The 26,609-nt window shown below is 46.3% G+C and overlaps 1 protein-coding gene across 2 annotated transcripts in view; it reads right to left on the minus strand.

The window, feature by feature from the left end:
- Positions 1-26,609, minus strand: part of LOC144149666 (MAM and LDL-receptor class A domain-containing protein 1-like) — a 308,201-nt gene that overhangs the window by 89,795 nt on the left and 191,797 nt on the right. For both annotated transcript variants that reach the window (XM_077681331.1, XM_077681329.1), the window contains exons 58-68: positions 25,263-25,385; positions 25,046-25,182; positions 20,158-20,269; positions 19,646-19,801; positions 18,654-18,806; positions 16,090-16,293; positions 15,647-15,796; positions 12,613-12,884; positions 10,656-10,890; positions 6,173-9,844; positions 546-1,403 (exon numbers count right to left, since the gene is read on the minus strand). In XM_077681331.1, the coding sequence (XP_077537457.1) occupies positions 546-1,403; positions 6,173-9,844; positions 10,656-10,890; positions 12,613-12,884; positions 15,647-15,796; positions 16,090-16,293; positions 18,654-18,806; positions 19,646-19,801; positions 20,158-20,269; positions 25,046-25,182; positions 25,263-25,385 (6,072 nt within the window). The remainder of the gene's footprint in view (positions 1-545; positions 1,404-6,172; positions 9,845-10,655; positions 10,891-12,612; positions 12,885-15,646; positions 15,797-16,089; positions 16,294-18,653; positions 18,807-19,645; positions 19,802-20,157; positions 20,270-25,045; positions 25,183-25,262; positions 25,386-26,609) is intronic.

Raw genomic sequence — 26,609 nt, forward strand, 5'->3', positions numbered from 1 at the left:
TAATAATGTAGGGCATCATGCAAAACCATTTAATCTTGTCCGTGCGCATTAAAGAACCTGAAGCCTGCGAGCCCGCGTGTGTATCCATACCCCATGTAATGCGCACCCACGTGACTCAGACGAGCGCAAAGGCATGTCAATCTTCTTTTACCTAATGTATTGCAAAACATGCACACAGAGATATGAGCTAACTAATCCCCACAACGGGCAATCCACCCCTACAAGTTTTCGTGATGCTCCAGTAACGGTAAAGAATCTCTATCTTTTATCGCGCTGGAGCACCCCTTCACTGTTCTTTTTTTTCTACAGCCATTGCCCGTAGAGGTCCACCGACTCCTAAGTCTGCGCAACATGTCTGTGAAATATCTGTCATCTCAGAAGGCGTGCTAACAGGCTCTCCATTCTTCCTGTTAAGCTCTCACCAATACTCATGTCGTTCATGTGTCTATTCCACCTCATGGAACCGACTGTAAGCGAACGGAAAACCATTGAGCAAATCGGGTACTTTCTAAAGCAGAGTGTAGTGAAATGAGACCACATCTGACCTTTTCGTGCTTCGTCGCTCGAAGTATTCACTCCAAACACGTGGCCGTATTCTGAGCCTAATGTATGGTCGGTACCGTTAGTCACGTCCAGGGCGGTCAGTCTCTGCCAGCGAAGCTGCTCGGTTCCCTCCTGTGTGCGCCAGCCGCAGTCGTCCGTTTCGAAGTCGCAAATCGCCGGCATCGGGCAGTTCCCTGAGTTGACCGCAATGTCGTCCAGAGCAATGTGTCCATTTGGAGTCTTCAAAGACCAGAAGGCCAGGTAAAGCGCCCTATCGCCCTCGAGGCGCACCTGCGCGTAGTTCCACTGAGGTCCGCCCGAGTCAGCCTTGGTCCAGATGACTCGCGAGCCTCGCGTAATGGCGTCTGTTTCCCGGACTCCCAATGGCGCAATGTAGTTGCCAAAGGCAAAGAACCAAAACTTAAGGCACGCTCCGTCCCCAGCCACGTGCAGCGGGAACTGGCTGCTCAGAATGGCGTTCTCCCCAGCGACGAAGTTTTCGGACATGTTTGGAAATGCGAAGTCGAGATATGCGAAGCTACCATAAATGGATTTCTTCGTGTGGTCCGTTTCAGGTAGCACGTGTTCGAGGCCGTGGGGGCTGCCGCCGCGCCTGCGGATCCACACGCTGTGGCTATTTCCAGTACAGTTCCAAGCGCAGTTGTCATCCTCAAAATCACAGTCAAGTGGGTGAGGAGGATACCTATGAGCAACTTCGGCGCTCACAGACAGCCTTCCGCCCTCTTCGCAGCTTCCGTAAAAAAACTCCACTTCGTCTACTGCGATTCCCGATGGAGCAGAGGTGTTAGATTGTCCACCAAGCTTCGCCACTAAGCGAAAGCTGACTTGTTGTTCTTGATCTGTTAGAAAAAAGAACAGCGTATCATTAGGAATAAACAGCTTCACCCCTTAATTTCTCGTAAAGTTATCGCTCAATTTGACAGCAAAAATTACTACTGCCACTTCCCTAATGCGTAGTACGCAAAATTTCAAATATCCGGCCCCTCCTTTTGTTTCGAAATCCCATGCAGGGCAGAAGCGAACGAGTTGAAAATGACAGAAATCATAATTCCAATAATATTTTCTCTGAAACCAATGACGTGGATGATAATGGCCTCAGTATATAAACTTCAAATACTCTGTAAGTGTTTTGCATGGCACAGGCGGTTCGGTCAGACAAGCAATGTTCATATCACTCAAGTGGTTTAATCTTAGAGTATGTTTTCATAACTGCCAATTTTATTCCCTGTCGTTCTCACTTTGCTAGGGCTGTTCCCGTTAATAAAGTGTCTAGTCGCAGTGTTCAATTTTTGCTGAAGAAATGTTGACTTTTTCATTTTGACTTTGTAAAACAACATGATTATTTCTGCTTAATTTAAGCTCTCATCCAATATTTGGCAACCGCTGACTTAATTCTCATTCGAAATTTCATATGCGCTAACCGTTGGCGTACTACAAAGTTAGCCCTAATTGCTCCAAGGTACATAACCGTTTTGAGTAATGCCTAATACGTGAAGATTTGAAGCAAAAAAAAAAGCCTTCCTGGTAACCGCTTGTGACAGTCGGCCTATACTGTGCACCATATGCCCCATGCCGAGGATTTTCACGCGCTTACAGCAACCATCACGTATAAAGGGCTACGAAGGAGCGCGAATCATTGACGAGAGTCTTTCACTTTTTCTATCGATCATGGCAAATAATTATGGGTTCATGTTATAGCCGTAAAAAATAATGTATTGGTTATGGCATGCACATAGCACCTCGCGGATGTTTCACTGCATGAAACTTTCGCAAGTCATTGCGATATGCATAACAACCCAGCTAGGCTGGTAGCCAAGGCCTGATTTAAAAACCTTCTCTGCAAAATTAACCCGACGTTCTCCTTCATGCATGAAACATAGTTTAAACTTCAGGTTTAGCGGGGCGAAGCAACGCCTGGTCTACGAGGGGAAGGACACCTAGTGAACGGCTTCTGGTTAATTCGGACCACTCGAGGTGTGTCATCAGACCCTTAACGATACGCGCACATGAATTCGTGTTGTTTCCCTCCACCATAAAAACAGCCACAGTAACCTTGTTTCAGAGGAACAACTTGAATAGAAGAGATATAACAGCTTGCCATTGTGTATGTTGTTTAAGTTTGACTCTGCATTTATTTTTAAATCACTTGCATTGATTAGTGTATATTTCCTTGTACCCCCCCCCCCCCATTGTAATGCCACAGGCGCTGTGGGTACTGAATAAATAAAAAAAAAATAAATTACACCCCCACGACTATAGCTCAAAGTTCAAGTACAGCAGGGCTAGAAAACAGATATTGCAGCTGTCGCCATCAAAGCCGTTACGACACGAGACTTTGGCACTTCAGTGCTCATTTCACGGGAAATATTGGTGCGTCCTCGGGATCAGGTCAATTTTCTATCCATGTTCCCCACTTCTTTTCTTACAGACAATATGTATAACTGCATAGAGATGATTCGTTCATGCTTATGCTACAGTGCATACTCCCAGCGTGACTTTCATGTCACTGGCCACAACGCAGGAATGCTTTTGCATCTATGGTTCGCGGGTCGCATGACCACTTACATGGTTAGAGCAAATATAATACTGAAAAAAGAAAGCCAAATCAACTGCTCGCTTCGGTATCATAGAGTAAGCTTAAGTGACAAATATTATCTTTGTACGCAACCACGCTAAACCATAAATATAAAAACGCAATGTTTTGTAATTGTATACGTCACAAGTATTTTGCTAGAGTAACCTCACGACTTTATTTGAATTTTTTGACGTTCTCCTCCCGCAAACACTCCAAAGTCCGCATGCAATCATACCCCCTGTTCTCTTTATTCAGACGAAATTTTTTTCTTCCTTGCGCCAATCCGGTGCGCTCACCGCGGAGAACCCATGAAATTGCTTTAAAGGAGCCGCGACACCGGTTACGGAACCTCATCTGCCAATTTTATTTTAGCAAAGGTGAGTAAAAATTTACCCGCACTTCATTCCTACATTTATTACATTGCCAGGAGAGAACACGTAGGGCCACTGTTTTCCATTACAGTTCCATGCTTTTCAATGCATTTTTTCCAGATCATTCTCGAGTTCATTAGTCTTAGAATGCAGGAAACGTTTTATTAGTTCCACAGCCATGCAGCCACGACTTCTTGCGCGTGTTGTTCTACGTCGAACCTACCGACGAATGGTACTCAGAACAGCTGATGCTGGAACATCACGTGTAGAATAGCTCACAGTAAACAGTGCATATTTCAAGTTACGTTCAGCGGCATTACGCATTACGTTGCGCTGGACTTCACTTCTTAAACCGAAGTCTTGAGACAGACGTCGCTTTGGCGCCCATGAACATGTTTCATACGCGGTGCCTACACGGCTGCGGGACAAATAAAAAGACTGGGGCGGCACCTAAGCGATTCTCGGGATTTTTCCATTCGAGAGCAATATACTTCTCGCTGCGTATGTCACTGAGTTACTTCGCTGAGATTGGCGGTATACCCGCCGCGGTGGCTCAGTGGCTAAGGCGTTGCGCTGCTGAGCACGAGGTCCCGGGTTCGATTACCGGCCGCGGTGGCCGCTTTTCTGATGGAGGCGAAAAGCAAAAACGCCCGTGTGTACGAGATTTCGGCGCACGTTAAAGATCCCCAGGTGGTCAAAATTAATCCGGAGCCCTGTACTACGGCGCGCCTCATCGCCTGCGTTGCGTCGGCGCGTTAAGCCCTACAATCAATCAAATCGAGATTGGCGGTATACGGCGTGGTGGATGCCCGTTCTTTCGCTGAGTTACGACGGTTTTCTACTTTGTCGGCAGTGAACCGGCGAAGAAAAACAGCGGCTGCTGCCACTCTCCCCACCCTTTTTTTCCGCATGGCTCTGCGCACAGCTACGCGCGCCCCATTTCATTGTATTTTATTGCTGAAGCATGCGTTATGGGAGGCGGAATAGACAATGAGGGCCACGCGGCTCGCTCTTTGCAGCCGTTTTTCTGCCGCAGCTTCTGATGGCGCTGAAATTTTCGCACAATTAGCCAAGTAATGCTATCGCGCAAAAATAAATGCAAGAATACTTCGTAAATTCTAAGGAATGGGTGTAGCATCAAATTTCTCTGCCTCGCGAATTTCAGGATCTACCCAAGACGCACGCTTTTCTGCGGTGTTTCAGAAGCCGGTCACTAGGCGTTTTTGCCCGCAGTTAACGAGCCGCATTCGTGCACCCTGGCAACCTTGCTTTACATTCTTCCTCTTTCTCAGTAGGCGCGTTTGGTCGCTTCGCGGCGCTATTGGCTGACGGTGTCTTCTTTCGTCGTTCAGCAGTCTTGGTAATCTGCCGCCATTGCTTCCATTCTACCCTCTTTTGCCACCGACTCGGCACTGAACTCGTTTCACATACTATTTTATGATACTCATTAGCGATATGAAAGCGGCGACAGATGGAGCTCCAGTTTTGCGGTATACGTGGACCGAAACGGCGGCTTGACGTCAACCCTCTACGTACGCGGATGAGTGGCTGTCGCCATACTGCACCACTAGACTCTGCATCAGTCGCCTGTGCCCTTCCCATATCTTCTTCCCCGCTCCTTCCACCCTCTGCTCTTGTGTTCATCGGACGACCCTGCTAAACTCTTGCCTACGTTACCCTTCTGTTGCTAACGCCACGACAAACATTGAGCTCCAACACAGCCTTGGGAAAGGCTGAAACAAGTGCATTGAAAAAATTATGTAACTATACTAATATAATGCACGTGCACGTTTCTTAGGTTGTTGAAAGGAATTACAAATATAGGGTGCGAATTATTTTCTAACCAGGCTGCTATTTTTAAAGCAAAGCTTTACTGTTCTCACTGATGGCGCCTGTAACGCGAAAACGCCGAAGTAAAAAAAGAAATGCTTCCCTTGGCCCGAATCGAACCTGGGTCTCCCGCGTCATGAAGCCGGCGTCTATCTGACTGCTTGATTTTTAAATTATCAAAACTGTTCGGAAAACTTGGACGGTAACCAAAGAATCCGTCACGAAAAAGCTTCGCGTTCAACTATCGTCGTCGTTTGACGGAGGGGTGCATGATTTGTTTTTCATACGACATCAGTACTAACATTATTGCATTAAATTCGGTAATTTGTAGATGTGCTTTTTTCAGGTTGCATGAGAATCGCGTCTAGCAAGACAACACTAGCCCGTCACGTTGAAGCCAATTTTCCTCGTCTGGGTCTTGGTATCATCTACGCGTTAGCTGTATGAGCAATTGTTGTTCCGACACATCAAGCACGGAAAGTCGTACGGAATTTTCTGAACAATGCCAACTGTAATCCAGCTAACGCACATCATCCTAAGCAGTCAACTGGAACTTTGTGACCCCGCGTCGAGGTGTATCGAGCTACAACATCACACGCAGCGTTCTGTCGCAGCGTCGTTCTTATGACACAGCTGAAGCTACATCAATTAAATGGAGTATTGTGATTGAAATAGTGCGTAAAATCTCGAATTTAGTGAACGGGCTAACTAGCCTCATCACTGTACTAGAAACCAGAGGCTGGTTTTGTAGGTGCCATGACGGCTTTCCTATGCCACGTTTCGCGAATTGAAGTGCAGGGGGCTAAGTCAATATAGTCAGGTGACCACGTACCTGTTTGTGATGCCAGGGCGTATTTTGTCCAAATTATTGTTCTGCTGAGCGTCGCCAGGACCTCCTCACTTTCCGCTTCACCATGTTTTAGTCTTTTCACGAGTAGCGATGAATTGACTGCATTTCTAAAGGTGTACCAGAGTGAAAAGCAGTAGCCCATTCGGATTCGGATGTCCACAGTGTCTGACACCAAAACCATTTCTGCCCCTTGACTTGTGTGGCTTGCACTTGCCAGCATGTAGCTTCCATGAGGACTTGATGTTGTCAGGTCTGCTCCTGGACCTCCTAGTGTCACACCTGCAAATCCTGTTGTTCTTACCCAAGGTAAGTGAGAGTCACTTGTGTTGCTTAGCCAACCACAGGAACCACTCTCGAAGTTACACGTCACTGTTTCTTCACACGGTTCAAGGCTGAATTCCACGTCGTCCAGGGCAATGTAAGACGCGTTTCCTGTGTTGGAGGAACCCGCAAATGCCTCAATAACAACCTGATAGCCATCTCTGCTACGCAGCACGACATGACCTTGACGCCAGGCCCCCAGTTGATCTCCAGAACGCTTCCAGATGGGCCTTACGTTGTCGGTGCTAGATGACCCGTTCAGCCACTGGAAAACGGATAGTGTGCCCGCACTGTTGCCGGCCATGTTGAACCAGAATCTAAGGCAGCGATTTTCCGTCTTCTGAAAGACGGGTGAAGACAAGGACGCTCTGTCTCCTTGACGCTTGGGAACAAACAAAGCGTAGTGGCCGTCCGCGGTTTCTAGGGAATGGTCATAAGACGGGCCGGCAGTTGGATGTGCTGCTGCAGAACGTCGAGTCCAACCAATGGACAGCCCTTCCTTGCTTGGTTTCCAGTTGCAAAAATTTATTTCGAAGTCACAAAAACCGGCTCGATGGCATGAACCCTCCGTCAACACTACGTCATCGATCGCTATGAAGCCATAAACAGCAGGCTTATCTGTTGAAACTGCTGAAATTTTTACGCTGTAAGGTTCCTGAAGCGAAACTGGAAGCTCCCCGAAATTCCAGCCCATTTTTTCAACGGTTTTTCTAATAAATTTACCCGTAGAACTTTCTGTTGAATCGACGGTGACAACCAAGTTGAGAGCTTCAGCGCTGTTCATGGAATACCAGAAACTGAGGCAGCTAATGTCGCTCTTTTGAGGCTTGATCTTGGCACTTTCAAGGGATACGACTGTGTCCGGCGCTAAACCTTCCTTCCAAGAAAAGAGAGCGTAGCCACCACGGCCACTGGTGTGGTCAGCGGTCGGGCCAACTCCATCATAATCTTCCCCTGGGAATGTTACCTTCCATTCATACGCGCTCGCCAGAGTGTTCCGCCAGTGGCAAAGACCGTTGTAAAAGGTTGGGTTGTCAAACGAACAGTCTACTAGCACCGAGCTTGGACGGCAGTCTGTAAAAGCAATGTCATCAATGGCGATACTACGAAGCGTGTGAAGTTTCTGAACCCGAGCGCTTAGTGTGATCCTTGATCTTGAGTCACTTTGGGGTACACCTACTGCCATTTGGGCCCAACCATTCATAGGAGAGACCTCTCCCAACAAAACGGTGTTTGACTGGGACACAGAGTGATGTACGCTCAATTTAATTCCGCTCATGTCCTTGGGGTAGTAGTACCAGAAATGCATCAAGCAGCGAGATGAGGATGGTGGTAGTTGTGGGCTAAGCAACAACGCCGTACCTGCAGAGCCTCCTTCGCTCTTCAGTGCCATGAAGTGGCCAGCTGGATGTATTGTTGTGTGATCTATGCCCAATTCTGACCAATCCACAGCCTGCATTATTTGCCATGAAATGATTCCTTTGCTTGCGTCAAGCCATCCACAAGTGCCATTTTCAAAGCTGCATGGACCGCACATTTCCTCGTCTGAACCGTCAAGGCAGTCAGGTTCGAAGTCGCACACCTGTTGGTATGGGATGCATCCACCGTCTCTACACGCATACTGAGCGGGTTTGCATTGTGGCATAGGAGGAGGAGGGGGATTAGGAAGCGCGTCGTTGTAAGGCACACAACCAGGGCTCACAACAATGTCATCTACAGCGACTTCCGATGCGTAGCCGCTGCCCACTGTCCCCTCTAAAACAAAGCAGAAAGGTTTGTCCGCGTGAACAACAGCTGATGCCCGAAGCCAACGCTGTCCTCTCTCACCCTTGAACTCAAATAGGCGCTTCCACTGAGGCTTCCGGGTATAGTTTTGGTACTGGGCGAAAAGGGCGATTCCTTGAACGTCGCGTCCATGAAGGTAGAAGTGCAGTGTTAGTGTGCAGCTACCATTTCTTGCGATGTAGTTTGGGCTTCTGTAAATGGCAGAACCGTTAAGGTGGTGGCGTTGTCTAGGTTGAAGCAAAAGTATCCGCCCCAATGCGGTGCCTGCCTTGGTGTGGTCGACATAAGGACCTGTGTTAGGTACCGCCTTTTGATACGGAACAGCTGAAACTCTCCATGCAAGGGACTTTTTCTTGTGCTCGGCGTTATCAGGCTGCCAGGCACAGACGTCGCTTTCCTGTTCAAAAGTGCAACTTGTGTAATTTCGACAAGTTTCGATGGTTTCGTCCGACCCATCACCGCAGTCATCATTATAGTCACAGAGCCGCGTTTTTCTAATGCACAGCTTGCTTTCAGCACACAAGAAACCCTCCGAGCAAGTAATGTTGCCATGTGACGGCTCCGGCAGAGCGCATTTTTCAAAGTTTATGTTGTCAAGTGCAGCAAACGTTTCTGAAGGTGATAAACCTGAAATAGTCTCAAAGGCAAGACCGAATTCTGAGTAGCTTCTGCCAATCGCGGCCTCTCCCTTCTTCCAAATTCCGCTTCCATCGCTTGAAACGAGCCATACCGTGGCATCGTAGCCTAAAATGTGCTTGTGTACGCTGAGTTTGTTGGAATATCCGGAGGTGAAGTACCAGAAGGTCAACGTGCAGTCTTTCGCAGAGCGCTTGAGTTGGTGAGTACCATTGGGGCTTTTCAAGAACTTCCTTGCACCAACTTGGAATGCATGTCCAGCACCGTAAATGAAGCCACCAGATTCATCACCCCTGCTGTGGTCTTTGCTTGGAAGTAATGGCGTTTGCCTAGCGTTCTTGGCTATAGTCCAGCTCCAAGCCGCAGGATCGGGGTGGCTGAACCAACCACAACTGTCAATGTCGAAGTCACACTGTCCACAGAGCTGCTCGTCATCACCGCTTCTTGGGCAGTCTTTTTTGAAATCACACACCTGCGAAATGTTCAGGAGTGTAATGCCATCATGGCACATAAACGTCTGTGCTTGCAGGTTCGAGTGGCAACCACCCGGGCTAATCTCTATGTCATCTAAGGCAATATCTCCTCCTTCAGGTCCGCCAGTTGTGCCCGCGACAAGAATACTAAACTCTGAACGGCTGCTTTCACCGGAGTTGACAGAGACCTTTATTCGCCTCCACTGCCTCTCTTGGCTGCCGGATATCGACGTCAAAGACTGTCGCTTTTCTTTGCCTTCATCCGTGTAGACGATGCTCACACGTAGCGAGCTGGTGCCATTGCCAACGCCTGTACCGCTCATGTGAAGCCAGAATGAAAAACAGTATTCGTTGCTTCCCCTCAGTGGTTGAGACTGCAAGATTCCAGTGTAGCTTTTCCGGCCACTTGAGTTGCGACCGTCTAAATACAGGTAGGTTCCTGCAAACGAACAAACAATGGCAGTTATGTTCGGCTTTGTGAATATGAATACTGTGCAATTTAACTGTCTAAGGACATTTGTAATTCACCAAAAACCTACGGTTTTTACTGCTCAAAGAAGACTGGGGCGGAATTATGAGTTTCGTCCCGTTCAGGGCCCTTTCAAAGTGGCCACTTGGAGCTCTCATATGACGTAACACAACCAAGGCGGTGCGCTGTTTTCTGCACAGTGGTGTAGGTTAAAGTTCTCGCAAATTCAAGTATGAAACGTCTGCAAACGGACTTGAAATTGACATTTTTGAAGCGTACAGAAATGAGAATGTCACCCATAAACCGCACTGTGCGTATTTGTGGGTTTGTTCGGCGTGTAGTGCTTTTGGTGGACGTAAAGTGAGAAAAGTACGTACACACGATACGGCGCACTCGGGAGAACCGCAGAGTACACAGATTTGTATGGACCCCCTGTTATCCTTCGCCTTGACTGGAGTCCGTAAAACTGTATGCTTAAATTGCTGGCTTCGATTATTTTTAAATGAAAAAGGCGCAGGAAAAGTGCACATAATGTTACTTTTACCCCCATTAATGCTTGTACAGTAGCAGTACATGCGATTTGGTGCTGAAAGCGCAACAGTAGTACAGTTGTTTAAAATTTTGCATGCTGGACATAAAAGATGTCATGAAGATGCCATGACAATGTGCACTGCTTGCGTTTTCAGACCCCATTTTTCAACAGTTTTTATCTGGTTCATTTAAGCAACGCATTTGAAGAGGTGTCTACCGCGCAAATTAACATGCTTTAGCTTATGCCTACCGTCTGCTGTCTGAAGCGTGTGGTCGGCCCTGGGCCCTGAAGAGGACATCGTGGTGGAACCCCGATTTCGTGCCCACAATCTCTGCACACCGCTGTCGGCGTTTTGCCATCCGCACAAGTCTGGTCCTTCGAAGTCACAGTGGCCTGGTTCAGGGCACTCCCCATCCGTGATGGAAATGTCGTCGATGCCAGCAGCGACCAGGCCCCCTTGCTCCACTTCCGCAGTAATGAGTACCTGCAGCCGCACAGCCACAAGAGACGCAGGGCCAATGCATTTGTTCCCCGAAATAATTAGGTTTACTACCTTCTTATCGGTCCACTTAGGTATCGTGAGTTGATATCTAATAATAAGAAGCCATTATTAAGATAATAAGGCGAGCGAGTGAAATGTCGCCTTCATAATGCGACAAACGGTCGAGAGCGGCGTATAATAGTGCACGCACCATCTCACACTGCGGATTTTGACTACGTTTCGCAGCCCCTTTAAAAAGCTGCCGTTAACTCTGAGTCATTAGACTGTCGCCTGGGAAAGATGCGACGAGATTTTGCACAGAAGACGGGAATTCTAGCAGCAGCACAGACTTTACGATGGGAAGTAGTGCTGCTTGCTGGGCCACTTGGTTCTTACTGAAGGTTAAGAAATAACCAGCGAAAACAAGAGACGCAAACATGAAGGCGAGAAGAGACCACCAACACGCTCGACCAGCAACTCACCTACACGTGAAGAAACGATACAACCTGCAAACAAACCACTGCCAACGCGTGCGCGATGTTGTTAGCAAAGTGCACATTTTTTTATACAGAAACTATCATTTTACGTAATTTTACCGCCTGAGCTTCAGCTCATCCTTCTAGAAAGGCTGAGCTGATACTAACGCGGTAAAATTTGATATAACGATAGCGTTTTTATCAAAAGAGGTGCACTTTGCTAACACAATTGCGCACGGCTTGTTTAGTATGAGTTTTATTTATTTATTTATTTATTTATTTATTTATTTATTTATTTATTTATTTATTTATTTATTTATTTATTTATTTCAAGACACCCCCATCGTTCGCAATGCAGCTACGAAAAATTTTGCCATTAGTACCCGTACAGATGTTTCACATTCAAGAAAAAAGACGAACTACGGTCTACGGCCTCAGTCACTTTTCAAATGATTGCGAATTGTTAGAATTGTAATAAAAACGGTACTGCGCATGCGCAAGAAATGCCACTCTATTGTAGCCTTCAATAAAGTGCCTCCCAGCTACCTGTAAAGAAGCTCAAATTTTGTGTTGGGCATGAAGGTACGTATAGTGCGAAAGCTATAAAGCTACATAAATTCGTTTTTAGAAGTCTGGGTAGACGACTCTCAGTTCTTCAGTAAAGCAGCGGCATCTTGTGATCTTCCACACAAAAACGTATGTTCTCCAGTTCAACTCACTCCAGCTCTAGTAGGTGGCGCCAAGTTGGCCACGATCGATACTCCTGTATTGGCCTGTTCGTAGGGCGTTTCGCAGGGCATTCGAGAAGTTAGTTGAACTTTCCCTGTGCTACAGCACTCATCTATCATAAGGGGCAAAATTCAATTCGCAACCTCGTGTAGTGAAATTACCGTTGTTAGCTAAATTTATAAAGTGCAGTTACGCATGTATAAACTTAAGTACTACAAAAAAATTCTAAGTTTGTGGGTTTCTGTGAGTGCATACCGCGCCCTGTATGGTTACGGCGACAATCGTATAGCGAACCCAGAGACAGCAGTCACAATAACGTGCGTGATCAATTGAGGAACTCCCACCGCCTTTTAACGCAAATGTCGACGTCATGTACCGATCCAGGCTATCAGTTCACCTATGATTTTCCCGACCCCCCCCCCCCCCCCCATTGGCCCTTAAAAGAAAATGTTCGCAATGCGCGAACAGCACCGTAAGCATTCCTTTTGAAGGAAGTAACACATTCAATATGTTCACCCACCTCGTGTAATGAAGCCGATTGAATGGTTGAACTTCCGTAGAGCCAGCCCGTGGACGGCACTCCATACAGCATCGCCTGCACGACGAAAGCCGTACTACCAGAGGCGCGCACTGAAACGTTCAGATGTCCGATTCCGGTGCCGTCAAAGAAGTACCACAGCGTCAGGCAACGGGCTTGGGTCGAGGACTGGTTAGGGATCACCAAGCTTGCCCCATACGGAGCGTTTCTTCTGCCCTTCTGCTGGTCGAGGTGTAACAGCAAGAAGTGGCCCCCTGAAAAGTTCGAAATCACAAAAAATAAGCGTTTCAAATCATTGCTACGTGACGGCAGAAACGGCGTCAAGTTGAAGCTAATCACACGAATGACTATATTGATAATAAAATAACCAGGCAATTGAAACTTAATTTGAGCTCAATTGCCATTTGCACTACAAAAGGCACTTGACCGACCTGGCGCTTCACGACAGTTTAAATGGCATTTGAATGTTTAAGCACTAACTTGATGTGTACTAGGTTAACTAAGCTTTTCTCCTCCATACCAGCCAAGACGAACGTTCCGCATCGTTGCGCGTCGGGTAGTGTAGCAGAGATTGCTATACACCTGCACAATTTCTGTGGTGTTACCTTAAAGCGCCAGCAGTACCGCCATAAAGCGAAGCAAACGCCAGAGGAAGTAGCTTTGATTTATTTTATCAGATCTTGTGACGTGAACCGTCAATGAGGTATCAGCGCAGTGACGATCTGGGGAACTAGTCATTCTTGTCAGCGGAGGGAGGCAGAAATAAGAGTGAAACCACGCAAGCGTCAAGCAACAGAGGTGCAGGGAAAGGGAAGAGGAGTGGGAAGGTGGGAAGGGGTTGATTTCAAACTCTTCCGAATTTTTAAAGCGATCGATCCCCCTTTTCTCTCATTAATATTGTTTTTCCTCGACCGCCGACATGTTTACAACGAAACAGATTATTGGGGACTTCTCTTTCGCCTACACTCTAAGAACTCTTTGTAGGGCGTTCTCATCCCAATGCTCAAGAATGACCAATCGAATTGGCCTAGTGCACAAATTCGACGAAGGACTCTGCCGAGCATTCAACTTGAGGGAAAAAGGGCATACGAAAGCACATAGCACAACGCAAAACGCCCTTCAGGCCTTGCGTGTCGTGCCGGCGCACATGCACTTTTTTTTAGTAAACTCTTATGTTGGGCGTTCACCATTCGCCGAATTTGCACACTTCAATTGGTCCCTCTGGAGCGCTGTGGTGAAGACAACCTACATGGTCTTCTTAGAGTGTATAGAATGTCCTCGCTGAAAAAAAAACAGGCCTAAGATCATATTTTAAGTGCGTTGCTGTAAAAGTGACGATCCCCAACATCATGAGCTCCCAAGAAAAAGGTATTGGGGCTCAAACACGCCTAAGGAGCCAAGGCACATTAGCGCACGCGCTTCCAAGCCACCCGCGTAGCTTGGTTCTCCACGCGTCGACTCTGCGGCAGTAACACTTCCCTTGTATTATTCCTTGGCTGAGTCCCCGTTAAAACACGCAGTAAAACATACAATTTCAATGTATTTTTCTTCACCCGTTATACCTTGGTGGTACAGGAAGGGTCTCTATGCATTAGCCCGTTTAATGAAGTCAAGTCCGGCAGACTGCAAGTGGGTCACTAGGCAATAGCGCCTGGTGTATGGCGCGGTCCCGGAAGCTTATCAGCGCTTGTGTGTCCTTTCCGGTCCTAAGTTCTTGTGTGCTGGTTCTATTTTACAAGATGGTCTGTGTCGTGAGAAGTGAACGGACTCGTTGCCACTTGTAGACACCAATCGCTTGCTTGAACACTAAGGCCAGGAAGGCCTGCTAGACAGGACTTTTTTTTATTTTATGTAATGTTTACAGCGGAGGCCACATGCTCATCATCGGCAAGACACGACCAAGACATCTCTGTTTGAAAGCGGAGCATTTCTACGCCTATTTTTGAAGATGCCTAATACTTCGATCCCATGCACACACCTCTTCGGAAGCACTATCATGCGGAGCCATCTCCAGGCGAGGACGCGGACAAATAGCCAGTTGATGTATATTTGGCTTTGAATGAAGTATAACCAAACTATGACTGTTTCAAATTTCGTAGGCACTGACTGCGCACCCTTTTGCCATTTTTTTTTTCTCCTCTAATTTTTTTTTCGGCAACGGGGAGTGAAAAGCGTCAAAGAACCAGTTGTGTCTCCCTTCACTGGGAGCGAATGCTCTCGATGAGAATAGCAGGCATTCCGACATTTTTTTTTTAAAACTCATCCAATCTCTGCCTGCGTTCAACCAGTAATCACTAGGTCAGAGGCGCGCAAATGAAGTAACTTTTAATTTAACTTAGAGCTACGCCTGTTTTCCAGATTTCAGCTCACTTATAGCACCATTATTTATGCTTATTATACCTTCTTAAGCAAACGCGAACTATAGCAAGCGCCGACAGGTACCGCGGACGCGCACCACTTCCTTCCTACAACAGAGCTGTGTAATCGTCTGCAAGCTGAGCGAAATCCGCAAGGGAACTTGCCTCTGACCCTAGGAGCCGCCTATTGCTCACGCTTCAACACAGCGAGGAGTGTCCACAGTGAAAGGCAACGTGGACGCAACACGTGGAGCCCGAACCACACACAAACAACCAAGCTGGGCTGATCGACACCGCATAAAGTTCTCTTTGCTTTGGTCAGTTCACGACATCTCCCTGCGCCCCTCCCTTCCCTTGTGTTGCCATCCGGCAGCTTCCGAGCAGATTTCAGCAAGAGAAAACAGAAGTAAGTAAAACACAGTCGCCACACCCTTGTGGGTAACCACAATAGTTCCAAGCCCATTAGTAGCAGAAAACGTCAATAATTTATTGCGCTTAGATGAGTTCAGGACTAACAAAGAGGGGAGATAAAGCGGACGATTCTATGATGCACTATTAGGCGGCGGTTAGGCTGGACTTTCTCTTTGCTCGTGATCTGACAGAAGGACAAGGGGTGCCCTGCCGATGAATCGTAGTACGTCCAGGGTTACGGAACTCACCTGGAGAAGGCCAGAAGGTATGATCGCGGTACTGGGTGCTCAGCGCGGCAGCTTCTTTGTTGGGTCCGGCGATGCGCCAGCTTCCTCCTGCGGTGGTGTCCACTTGGAATCCGCAGAAACCATCGCCTTCAAAGTCACACAGAGAGCCCACTGCAAGGAAATTAGAACAAATCCGAGAGAAATATGAATTTAGTGGTAGAGTAAGATAGAAGAATTGTTATGAAGGAACCAAAAGACACAGTTGCAAATCGCGGCTCACAAAACTTCACGGCTCCTTCACGGAGCCTTGATTTCTACCTCGCATACTTGGCCACTGCTTAAAAGAGGCATCGCAAAAGACATAGCTGCAAATACCTGTAAATCATGCCATCCAACCTACGCTTTGCAGAGTAGGTATAAATTGTCTGCTCCCATATGCTTCAACAGTCGTTCATTCAACTAACCTGGGTGTGGGCATGCCCCGCTAGGTGCAACGCGCATATGGTCAAGGGCAATTTCCGTCAGGCCGAACTCTTGCTGCTGTACGCGCACGACCAAGCGTTTGCTTTCGGCGTCTCGGCCCTTGACGGTGAACGAACCCCTCCTCCAGATACGGTCTGATCCCCGCCGCTGAAGCCAGCTCACTTGGTCCACTTTGCCTGAGGTTCCTGCGAGTGGATGGTAGGAAGCTGATTTAGTAGCGTTCCACTTTGCTTTCTCTTTGCAAAACCAAGGACCAAGTCCTTTGCAATGCAAAGGACCAAGCGTAACGATAGGTCTTTTTTACAAAACACTATTGGCATACGAGAGAAGAGGAAGGGCCAGGAGGAAGGGGGCTGACAAAAGAAACTAGTCAACTTCAAGTAACGAGCAGAAAAAAGGACCACTTGCCTAACATGCCCCAGAAAGACGCTGCGTCAATCGCAGAGGGCTGTTATTATTGAGAATAATAAAAAGTGTACCCAAGAAAAAAAAATGATCCCACTGCATGGGTGGATTAAATGCATATTTACATATTCCGCCACCATGAATTGCGCAGGTTATAAAGAATAAATGCATACAAAAGAACATCTGTTTACAAAACCATAACAGATCTCTTCAATATTAATACGATAAGTGGGCTTTGACTGACGTGAATGACGTTTTTATGAGTGCTGAGTTGTTTTGGATTTCGCGTTTCTCTTAAAGGGGCACTGATACAAAATTATTGCATCTTGGTTTTTTTGTTGCGATGAGGAGCTAATGACCAACTTATCACGTGTGGAAACGTCATTTGCTTCAGCGTGCGATGGTTGTTTAAGTAGAGACGTTTGTAATGCGGCCAGTCACAGTTTCGGTTTCAGCGGGTGCCGCGAAAAGTGGGATTTTGTGTAAACAAAGCTGTCCACGTGACAGTCGGACGGGTATCACAGAGCAGCTGCCGCAGCACTGTCAATTCCGCGTCCCCGGCAGTTTCTGCAAATGCCCCTACGTACTGATCTCGTCAGCCGCTTAATTATTAAGCTACCCTGTACGTGACGCAGGCGCTGCCAGTGCAAATTGCTGCCGCGGCTAGCGAACGACGCGCGACGCTCGAGACAGTGGGTAGGGAGACGCGCGCTTGGGGCAGCCGGCCGGTCTGCCTACAGGTCCGCCTACAGATGTGTTAGGCGTGACACTGCGGTGGATATTCGATTGCCGCTCCCGTAAGCGGTGCAGATGACGATTTTTAATGTAATCCGCCATCGCATCATTAAATCCTTCCTCGTATGCGCTGTCTGGTTTGGCTCTTGAGTTCCATTTCGTGCAGCGGTAACAAGCTATCGGTCGAGCTACCTGCGCCGGCTTTCCCCACTTCGCAGCCGTGGACGCCGCCTGCGCAGCGACCATGAGGCTCGCTCAGTGCGCTTTTCGTGCCCCGGCGCGTTTTCGCGTACAGTGTAATAAAGTGCAGTAAAAATAAAGTGCCTGGAATCGCTGTAGAACTTAGGTCATGGCCAGCTGCCCGATGAGCCAACGAAATCCCGGCGCTTCCCCCGCCAACGATCGGATCGTTCGTTGCTCAAAATCAGAAGTTCCGCCCTCCGATCGGAGCGGCGAGCCGGTGAGAGACGCCGGTAGTGCGGAAGCGGCCAGCACAAACTCCAGACGTATTTTGATGTTGTTTATTTACTCAACATCCAGGGAACGTCGATTGCGCGAGGTCCTCCGCTGGCTGCTCAGTCGCATTTCGCACACTTTAAAATTGTTTTTTAATCTGCTCTAGGCTGTATTTGCCGCTGATATTTTGCAGAGGATGTATGTGTGTTTACACGATTCTATCTCCGAGGTTATCTCGCTTTCAAAATTTTGTGTCAGTACCCCTTTAAGCCAAAGGCTGCGCTAATATTTTAGTACATGCCAAGCGCCGTACTGTTTTGTCTGGTTTTATTTCGAATGAAAACCTCCCAACTTTGTGGTCATCTTATGGTCCTTTGTGATTTCTGTTCTGGTTGTCTGTTTAGTTTTTGACTTCTTGGTGTAAATTACCTTGCTTTTGCTGTAAAGCAATCACTATTATGGCATATTATCTCCACTGTCCGAAAAATGAACGTAGAAAAAATGGAAAAGAGGAAGAATAAAATGAAATAAATAAAGAGTGTAGAAAAGAATTGCAGTATCAGTATAAAATATCTGAGGACCTTAAGGTAGCAGAGCATCGACGAATTCTGGGTCAGTTAAACAAGTCAAGGGGGCCCTTGTCCCTAGCGCGCGTCAGCGGGATTCCACCACGGTAAAAGAAAGTCGCCCAGTTCTAAAGAGTTTCGTCGAAGCAGTCTCACAAGAGTTCCTCGCGCTGTTCATAGAGCACGCCATGCACAATTTCGGGTCCACCCAGCCTATCGTAAACAAAAAACTGCAGTGAAGGGAACGTTTAGGCGTAGTGGAGGAAGAATACCCTCAGTTTGTTTTGGTAGGCTGCGTGAATACTGGAAATTGCACTGGGAGTCAATTGCATGCGGAACTGGTGCAACCGAACTGATGCGGAAAATTAGGACTCCGGCCTTACCCTTCGATAGACCCACGGTCAGCTGTGCTGGCGTCAGGCTGTACAGAAAGTACCAGAACTGGACGCAGTAGTCCTGCTTTGAAGAACGCAGTGCTGGGCTCGTGAGCAGGTCGTCTGGTGATTCCGCCCGCGGGGAGTAGTACAGGTACTTTCCTGCGAAATAAACCGAATTCCATTGCCTCTAGTTTAATGTCCAGCAGATAAAGAGAGGAACGCCTTTACATGAAAAAATAAATGAATTCCACTCTATCGAGTTTTTCTTTCTGCCATACGAAGGCAGCAGCGTTCTTACGTTCACAAATACGAATAGTAAAATGCTTATCTTATTATTTCTATTTTTCTTCCAAGTAATTTTAATGATCCACATAAGCGAGTGCGGTTAGCGTAAACTCGGCAGAGGCTATTTAATGTTTTCCCCATAAAACTTATGGCTACGCAGGTTCAAAAGGATAGATCGAATCGGAATACCTGAAAGTTTGTTAAATTAATAGTAAAAAGTTATCACAGGACAGTAAATTACTGAACATGAAATATTAATAACAGAGGAGCGGGTTCTAGAACGCTTCCTGATTGCATGGCTCTTTGGCCGGGGACGATTGTTAATAGAGCGACTACTTAGCTGCGTACCCAACAAACCATCGGCCTGTTAATGCGTGCGACCTATTTTCACGGCTTTTTGTGAAGTGAAGCAGGCTTACATCACACACAGAATGTGGCGTTATGCAAAGAACAGGCCAATCATGAACCGTCCTTACAAACAAACGATTTTGTGAATGTGGTGCCTGGCGCCTGACCGCTGGTCACCGACCAGTGGCGGCAGTCGGCGCCTGCACTGTTTCGAGTTCAAATGGCAGAGCAACCCATTTTGCGACCCCAAGAACAAGTCACACGTTTGTGCGCCGTGATATCACAGACTATGTTCCAGATAGCAAAAGTGTTTTCATTTCACCCAGAACAACAAGTGCCGCATGCTAAACCACTAGGGGGAGTACCTTCGGCAGATCGAAGCTGTGAGTCCATGTGCGGTCCTTTACGCATTGCAATGGCTGTGCGACCGGACCTTATTATCCACGCGTCTTCAGACTGGTTCCACGAGCACAAGTTCATGTCAAAGTCGCAGTCCCAAATTGTGGAGTTGCGTGATTCGGCTGCAAAAAAAAAATGAGAGAAAAAAGAAAAGGCCTTTCGTGTTAGCCCCTTTACCATATGCTTTGTCAGTAACGTTGACTTCGAGCATCCGGTAAAATTCCACTAACTATTCAGTAAGTACACGAAGTAAATAGAGAAGAAGATTCGGGCGGCTATATGCCATCATGGTTGACAATTTCCTTTTTATACACTCCATTCATACTTTTTATACATTTTGTATATATCCACTCAATGTGTGTAAATATATATATATATATCATCAAAAGATGATTTCTGAAAAAGTCGATGAAGAGGACATCAGGAATCCATGTGCAAAAACATGTTTTAACGAAAAATGGGAGGCCTTTAAAGTTACCAGGGGCTTCGTCCACAGGGGAAGCTTCGGGGCATTTCCGGTCAAAGACTTCGATGTCATCAATGGCAATGTCCACTGGTTCATCCCTTCCTGGATACCCGGAAATCCGAATCTGGATCCAAAGTTTTGAGACAAATGAGTACACACATGATTGTTGCCCACCTGCAGAGTTGTACGGAGACCAACCTTTTCTTTTTAATCAGCGCTAATATCTACAATGAACGTTGACAACAGAACAGGCGTAAAAGAAGAAACAAAAGGCAATGAAACACACAACACTAGCGTTGGCTCTCAATAAAGGCCTTTATTGCGGCAAGTAAAAACTTATATCAAGGAGCAGTGGTGGGAAGAGGTCGGCAAAACACTGTATAAGCTGGGTTTCAAAGTTCAAAAAGTTCGATGAAAGTATAAATATGCAAAAACAATTAGCACAAGGTCAGTCATCCAAGTGCGCTATTTCGTAGTGAAAAAGGGATACAGATGGATGGACACCGCTAAAAATGAATTTAATGGTAGAAAATATTGTGGGCTTTCAAAATTTGCTATACAGGCGCAAGTTAAACAGTATAGTTTTTCTAGCGGCAAGGTAGAAATAAACGAATACGGTACGAACACTCACGCTAAACAGCCAATAATTTGATGATGGTTCACAAGCTACCCCTACAAAAGCTAGATATGAGGCTCTTAGCGGCTCTTGTAAAAGCTTCTACGTTATTTTGCAGAGCGCAGCTTCCCTTGGTGGGGATTTCCGTGTTCAGAGCTGGTTTAGCATACAGGAACACCACCCTCTTATCTGATCACAGATATTGAGGATTGAATCGTTGAACCTGTGAGATGCTACACCAATTATCTTTTGATTGATTGATTGATTGATTGATTGATTGATTGATTGATTGATTGATTGATTGATTGATTGATTGATTGATTGATTGATTGATTGATTGATTGATTGATTGATTGCGGTGTTTAACGCGCCGAACCTACACCTTTGCTATGAAGCGCGCCGTCGTGAGGGGCTCTGAATTAATTTTGACCACCTGGGGATGTTTAACGTGCGCCTAAATCTTGACACACGCGCGTTTTCGACCAATTATCTTTTGAGATCGACTCGTATTACCCAAAACAAAAACGGAACCCACTTCCGCACGCTTACAGCGGAAGAGCCCAAACAAAACTAAATTTAGTCGTCGGTATAGAACTATTTGTGTTTCCTAGGTGATGAAATACAGTAACAGGACTGTTACTTGATTTTCTTGCTTCCTAATACCCCCAAGATACTAATTCCCTCCTTTTGGCTGCTCCCTGATAACATCACAAATTGCGGTGAAAAACCCTGCGAAGTCCTATTATTGGGAAAAGTTTCCCGCTAAGAAGATTTGCGCAATGAACGAAATAGCAAACATTTTAGTGCGCAAGTCCCGCCTTGCAAGAATTTATCGGATCCAGCCACTAAGCCAATAAATAACTTTTCTCTGTAACTGTAGCGTCACCACACAGTTTGTTACATAGGAAGAACAATGTTACATACCGCGCGCTTTTTTTTGTCCATGTGAGTATAGGTGCAGTGTTTCTTTTCATTTCTTTTTGATGCAGTGGTACGATTTTTCTTCCCTGACATATACATCAATGTGCTTTAAGATTTCGTTAGATTCGCTTTCTTCTGCCCATTTAACTTAGAAAAGAATCATGAAGGTAGTAAGCAGCATCATAACCGAACACAAACGAAGCAGTTCATGAAGCGAGATGGGGTAATAGGCCTTTGAGCAAGTATGAGACTTGTGAAAGGGGTCATCCAGACGACGGGAGAGTATGGGGGGCGATAGCCGAACTGTCCATGAACATTGGTGCGCACGGGTTGTTGCACAAGGTTGTGGCTGAATTGATCTTGCTGCCTTCATTCCACGTTTATTCGCGAAGAGACACTATAGCGTCAAAACAAATTGTCTTAAGCCGGCAGACGGCTTAAGACAATGCTCGTGACAGAAGTTGTGCGGCAGTTAAAGGATCTTCACAAAAAGAATAGTAAAACAGGGCTGGGTACGTATAATAAAAGCGTCGAGCAGCTTCAGTTTTGCCCTTTTTTAAACACACAAACTGAAGTGTAGTACGTAGTACGTAGTACAGGCATGTTCAGTACCTCAGGTTGCAGGCTTTGTTTCAGTTCCATGTTTGGTCAGGTGCGTTGTTTTGGATAACAAGTCAGTGGAAACAGCTATGAAGGCAGGCATGAGTGCAACAATATATTCTTACTGCCAGCGTACACGTATGCTACAAAGAGCCACAAAAGGAACAGATAATCAGCGGAGGTTACGAGGAGATAAGCTGGCTGTAGGCTTTACTGCTCATATTTTCTAAACTTTCTGCTATGCGGCACCAGTTCACTTCTTAGACTGGGTATTGGATGCGAGTGGTTTTACGTCACGCTGCTCTACGTCACGAGGAAATTTAAAAAAAAATAAGAGAGAGAAATTCGCGCTGTAAGTGTGCCATTCTAAAAGGATATAGCAATGCCTTCTGTCGAATGAAGGCTGAAAAAGGTAAGAAAGCTGTGACCTTCCAGCTAAAGCAAAAAATGTATTCAGGCTTTAGTGTTTCTTTACGTAAGACAAAGAAATGGCAGTACATGGCTTTTAAAGCTCGCAGTCCGATATTGGGTTTTCATATATCTCTGAGGGATGGTGTTTTTTCGCAATTTCGCAGGTAAGACTCCACGTTTTCCGTAGTAGGCCTAGAAACCAACAGAGATAAGCTGGTACAAATATATGAACACTACAGGCGATGGGTTCTAAGATTCGAAAAACCTTCCAGTTAACGTGGAATCCTTGCAAATCGTCGACACGTCCAGTCGGAGTGGCGGGGCTCAATCCCGCGCGGGGCTGATTGTTTGCTGCCAGAAGTGGCGGTGATTTATCTCCTTTGTCCGTTGCTACCTTCGGCTTGTGTTTAAGCGACAAGGCGCCATTCAGTGCCTTTAGTCGGATGTCCGGAGCTTGTTTACGACGAGTATGTGAAGGAGTTCACCGAACTGCCCGTCAGTTCGTTTCACAACACGCTTCGGTGCACGCCTGCGGGATTAGATTTGCAGTTTTGTCTCTTTTTTAGCTTTGCTGTGCGTTAGGGAACGGTATTCGGCTCGGAATTCCTTAAACACGTAACCTCAAGATTTTTCCACTTTGCCCCCCCCCCCCCCTATGTTGAAACCGCCAAATCAACCACAATATTGTTAAACCACCAAATGAACCACCATGGTGTTTCAACCACCTTGTTGAAACCACCAGCATGGTTGGATGCTTGTCGCCAAGCAAGAATTGTGTTAAGACCCGACGTGTAGAGTGTCTCACTTGCGATATATTAATACGCAACTTGCACCCGTAGGAATGAATGCCCGTTTACATATTCGCTATTTGATGTGCCATGATTCAACACTCAATCACTCAACCGACGCAGGCACATCCGACTGACTAACCATTTATTCAGTTCGCACTAACTCTAACCTCCTTCGAACCCCACTCCTCCCTCTCTCCTCTCAGTTCGGATTATGATGCTGATGATGATGATGATTGCTGGTGGTACCCCCCTTTGGAGCGGGCTGATGTCGTGTCACCTTACCACAAAAACTAATTTACCGATGTTTTATAATCTTCGTTTAATACTACCGCTGCTCTTAGGGCAGGCACTAAAAACTTGTTAGGCCGAAATACTTATTTTTTCTGTTACAGGTGGTAGCTGTCTAGGCAATATTCCCCTCTCTGCTTTTCATCCACCAGCATTCTAATCTTTCGTCGTCTCGACAGCCTTGAAGTTAGCTCCCTCTATGCTACCCTTAAATCCTAGGGCTTCTGGAAACCGAATATTTCCCTCATGTAGATTTGGATGGATACCCTCGCATTCTAACACTATGTGCCGCATAGTTTCTGTTTCGTTTCCGCAGACCACGCATCATACCACATCATTTTGTGTATATTTCCCCACAAAGCTCTTAGTTCGCAAGCAACCTGCTCTAGCCTTTAAAAGTAAGCACTGCCCTTGGAATTATCGTAGAAATTTTCCTTTCTGATGTTCAATTTCTCAGCCCTGTACATCTCTAACGACGTTTTAGCTTCCATTTTTTTCTCTCCATTTATTCGTTTCAATCTGCCTTGCCTCTTTTTTGGTTACCTTGGCTGTTTTGGATTCTCCACTGTTCTTTCCGTATTTCAGCGTTAGCCTTCTAGTCTTCCTTAGCTACTGCGTGTTCACGCTTTCATGTATAGGTACTTAAAAATCTTAGACGCCCACCTTCTTTGATCCATTGCTCGCAACCTACTCTCAAAACATATTTTACTCCGCGTTTTTCGAACTTCAAACGACGCCCAGCCCATATCTCCCTGCACTGCTTCGTTAGTTGTTTTTCCATGCGCTCCTAAGGCCGAACAGCCTACCGTTCTTGGTTCATTTCAAGGCCTCCTAGAGCGTCCGATATTAAGCAGACTACTGAATTCGCAAACGTGAGACCCGGAGCCATTACTCTTTTCCGCATTCCTCTCACTACTTCATATTTTTAATACCCCCCCAGAGCTCTATGTTTCATTCTAGTTGCGTTTGGCTTTCCCTTACCCTTAAGTTACTCCTCGTGAGTGCTTAAGTAATTATCCCCTTCGTTTATGCACACTCCCAAATATTTATATCCCTTCACTCTGCGTAATTCGTCATGCTGGATCGACACTGCTTGTGTCGTCATTCGTCGTCACGTTGCGCCCTCTCTCGGCGCTCATTGGCACCACCCTCAGAAATGTTTCGCGAACATGAGGAATGACACAAAACTAGTTATAGTGCCCCCTTTGAGAGACATGAGTACGTTTTTGAAGCACCGTACACTTAAAGAAGGGAAAAAAATGTGTTCACTCACGTTGTATGAAGCGGGCAACCAATCGACAAAACGCTGAAATAGCTGCCAGCCCTCAGTTCGTTTCGCCTGCAGAACTTCAATGCGACGAAAAACTTTACGATGCTGAGCATATTCCACGGAAATCCTGGCTTGAGTGCCTGAATAAAATAGAATAAGAAGATATTTATACTTTCCATCGCTATGAAATGATTTCAAGTGGCCGCATAATGGAACCCACCTTTTGTGCTCACGTAGTAGTAGAACTGAAGGCAGCTAGTGGGCGAGTAGTGAAGCAGATCACTCTCTATGACACCCACACGATTGTCGAAAGCGTACATGGAATCCAGGAACAGGAAATGGCCTGTGGATGAAGAACGATTCTTGCTTTATAATTGTCAGTTCGAACACGCGGAAAAGAAGAACTACGTAGTTACGTAAAAACAGCGTTTCCTACCTCCGGTACCTTTGCCCTATTTCCTGAGTCCTCATGCATGACTGTGCTGTGTTTATCACACTACTGTCCCGCACGCTAACCTTGGACGTATCGTACTCTGTAGTTGCTCTCTTAAACGTGTTGATGATAACGTTTGACTAGAAAGTTAAACGGCAGGGAATATAAATTGCAGTCATCAACATCCCCGGGTTGTGAATACAATTGGCTACCTTAAAATGGCGAGCCGGGATAGTGTGGTGAAAAAAAAAGGTGACGGAGGAGCGATAGCTGCGGTAGAGATGCACCCTAACAATTCCTCTAAAACGACTCAACGTTGTTTTCTTAGTGCGATGGGCTTCCGAAAGTGGAGAAGCTTTGGTGGTTCTCTACGTGAGGGTGACTGGAGAGGCAGCTCGAAGCTGGCCGCCATTACAAAGAACATTTATGTGGCCTATTATACAAATCATTAGGCGTTGCTCTAGAATAACGATCGGCTCGCCAGGCTTAGTAAACTAGACAAATTACACCTGAGATCGACAAGGTCTAAAACCCTTCGTGCAGGGCAAGTTTAGTGGGGCTCTAGATTTGTTGCGGCCAACAAATCACGAAAACCCGTTCTGTGCTGCCGATAACTATCGTTATCACCGTGCTTCCGAGCACAAAGCAAGGGTAGAAAGGGTTCATCAGAGTCGTTTCAGGGCCCCTTTAGGCAATTCGACCTGTCGATGTAAAACATGCTGCTGCTGCGAGTGAAAGAGTTGGGGTACGTGGTTCAATCAATTTTCAACACTGAACCCGTGTTAAAAATATGCGGTTTAGTTTATAACGCATAGTGTAATTTGGATTTTACACTCAGAGGCAATCACCAAAGATCCCCGAAAAGAAAGTGTAGACCATGTATGGTCCCATTTCTGCGTGTAGGAGACTACACCACCAGCGAATCCAACCCTTTTTAGGCCTGCTTTACATATGAAGATACTTATAAGTATCAACAAATGCACTGCGTACTTGCTTTCTCTTTTTTTACTCATTGCCTTGAATCGCATGAAATAAAACAGTCACTCTCGAAGGCTGAACAATGATTAGATAAAAGTACTGCCGAATGCGTGCATACGCGGGAAGCTTCGGGTATTATGGACGAAATTTTCAGAG

This window comes from Haemaphysalis longicornis, unplaced genomic scaffold, assembly GCF_048455015.1.
Source record: "Haemaphysalis longicornis isolate Haplotype H1 unplaced genomic scaffold, Haemaphysalis longicornis Haplotype H1 scaffold_1, whole genome shotgun sequence".
NCBI classification, from domain to species: Eukaryota; Metazoa; Arthropoda; class Arachnida; order Ixodida; family Ixodidae; genus Haemaphysalis; species Haemaphysalis longicornis.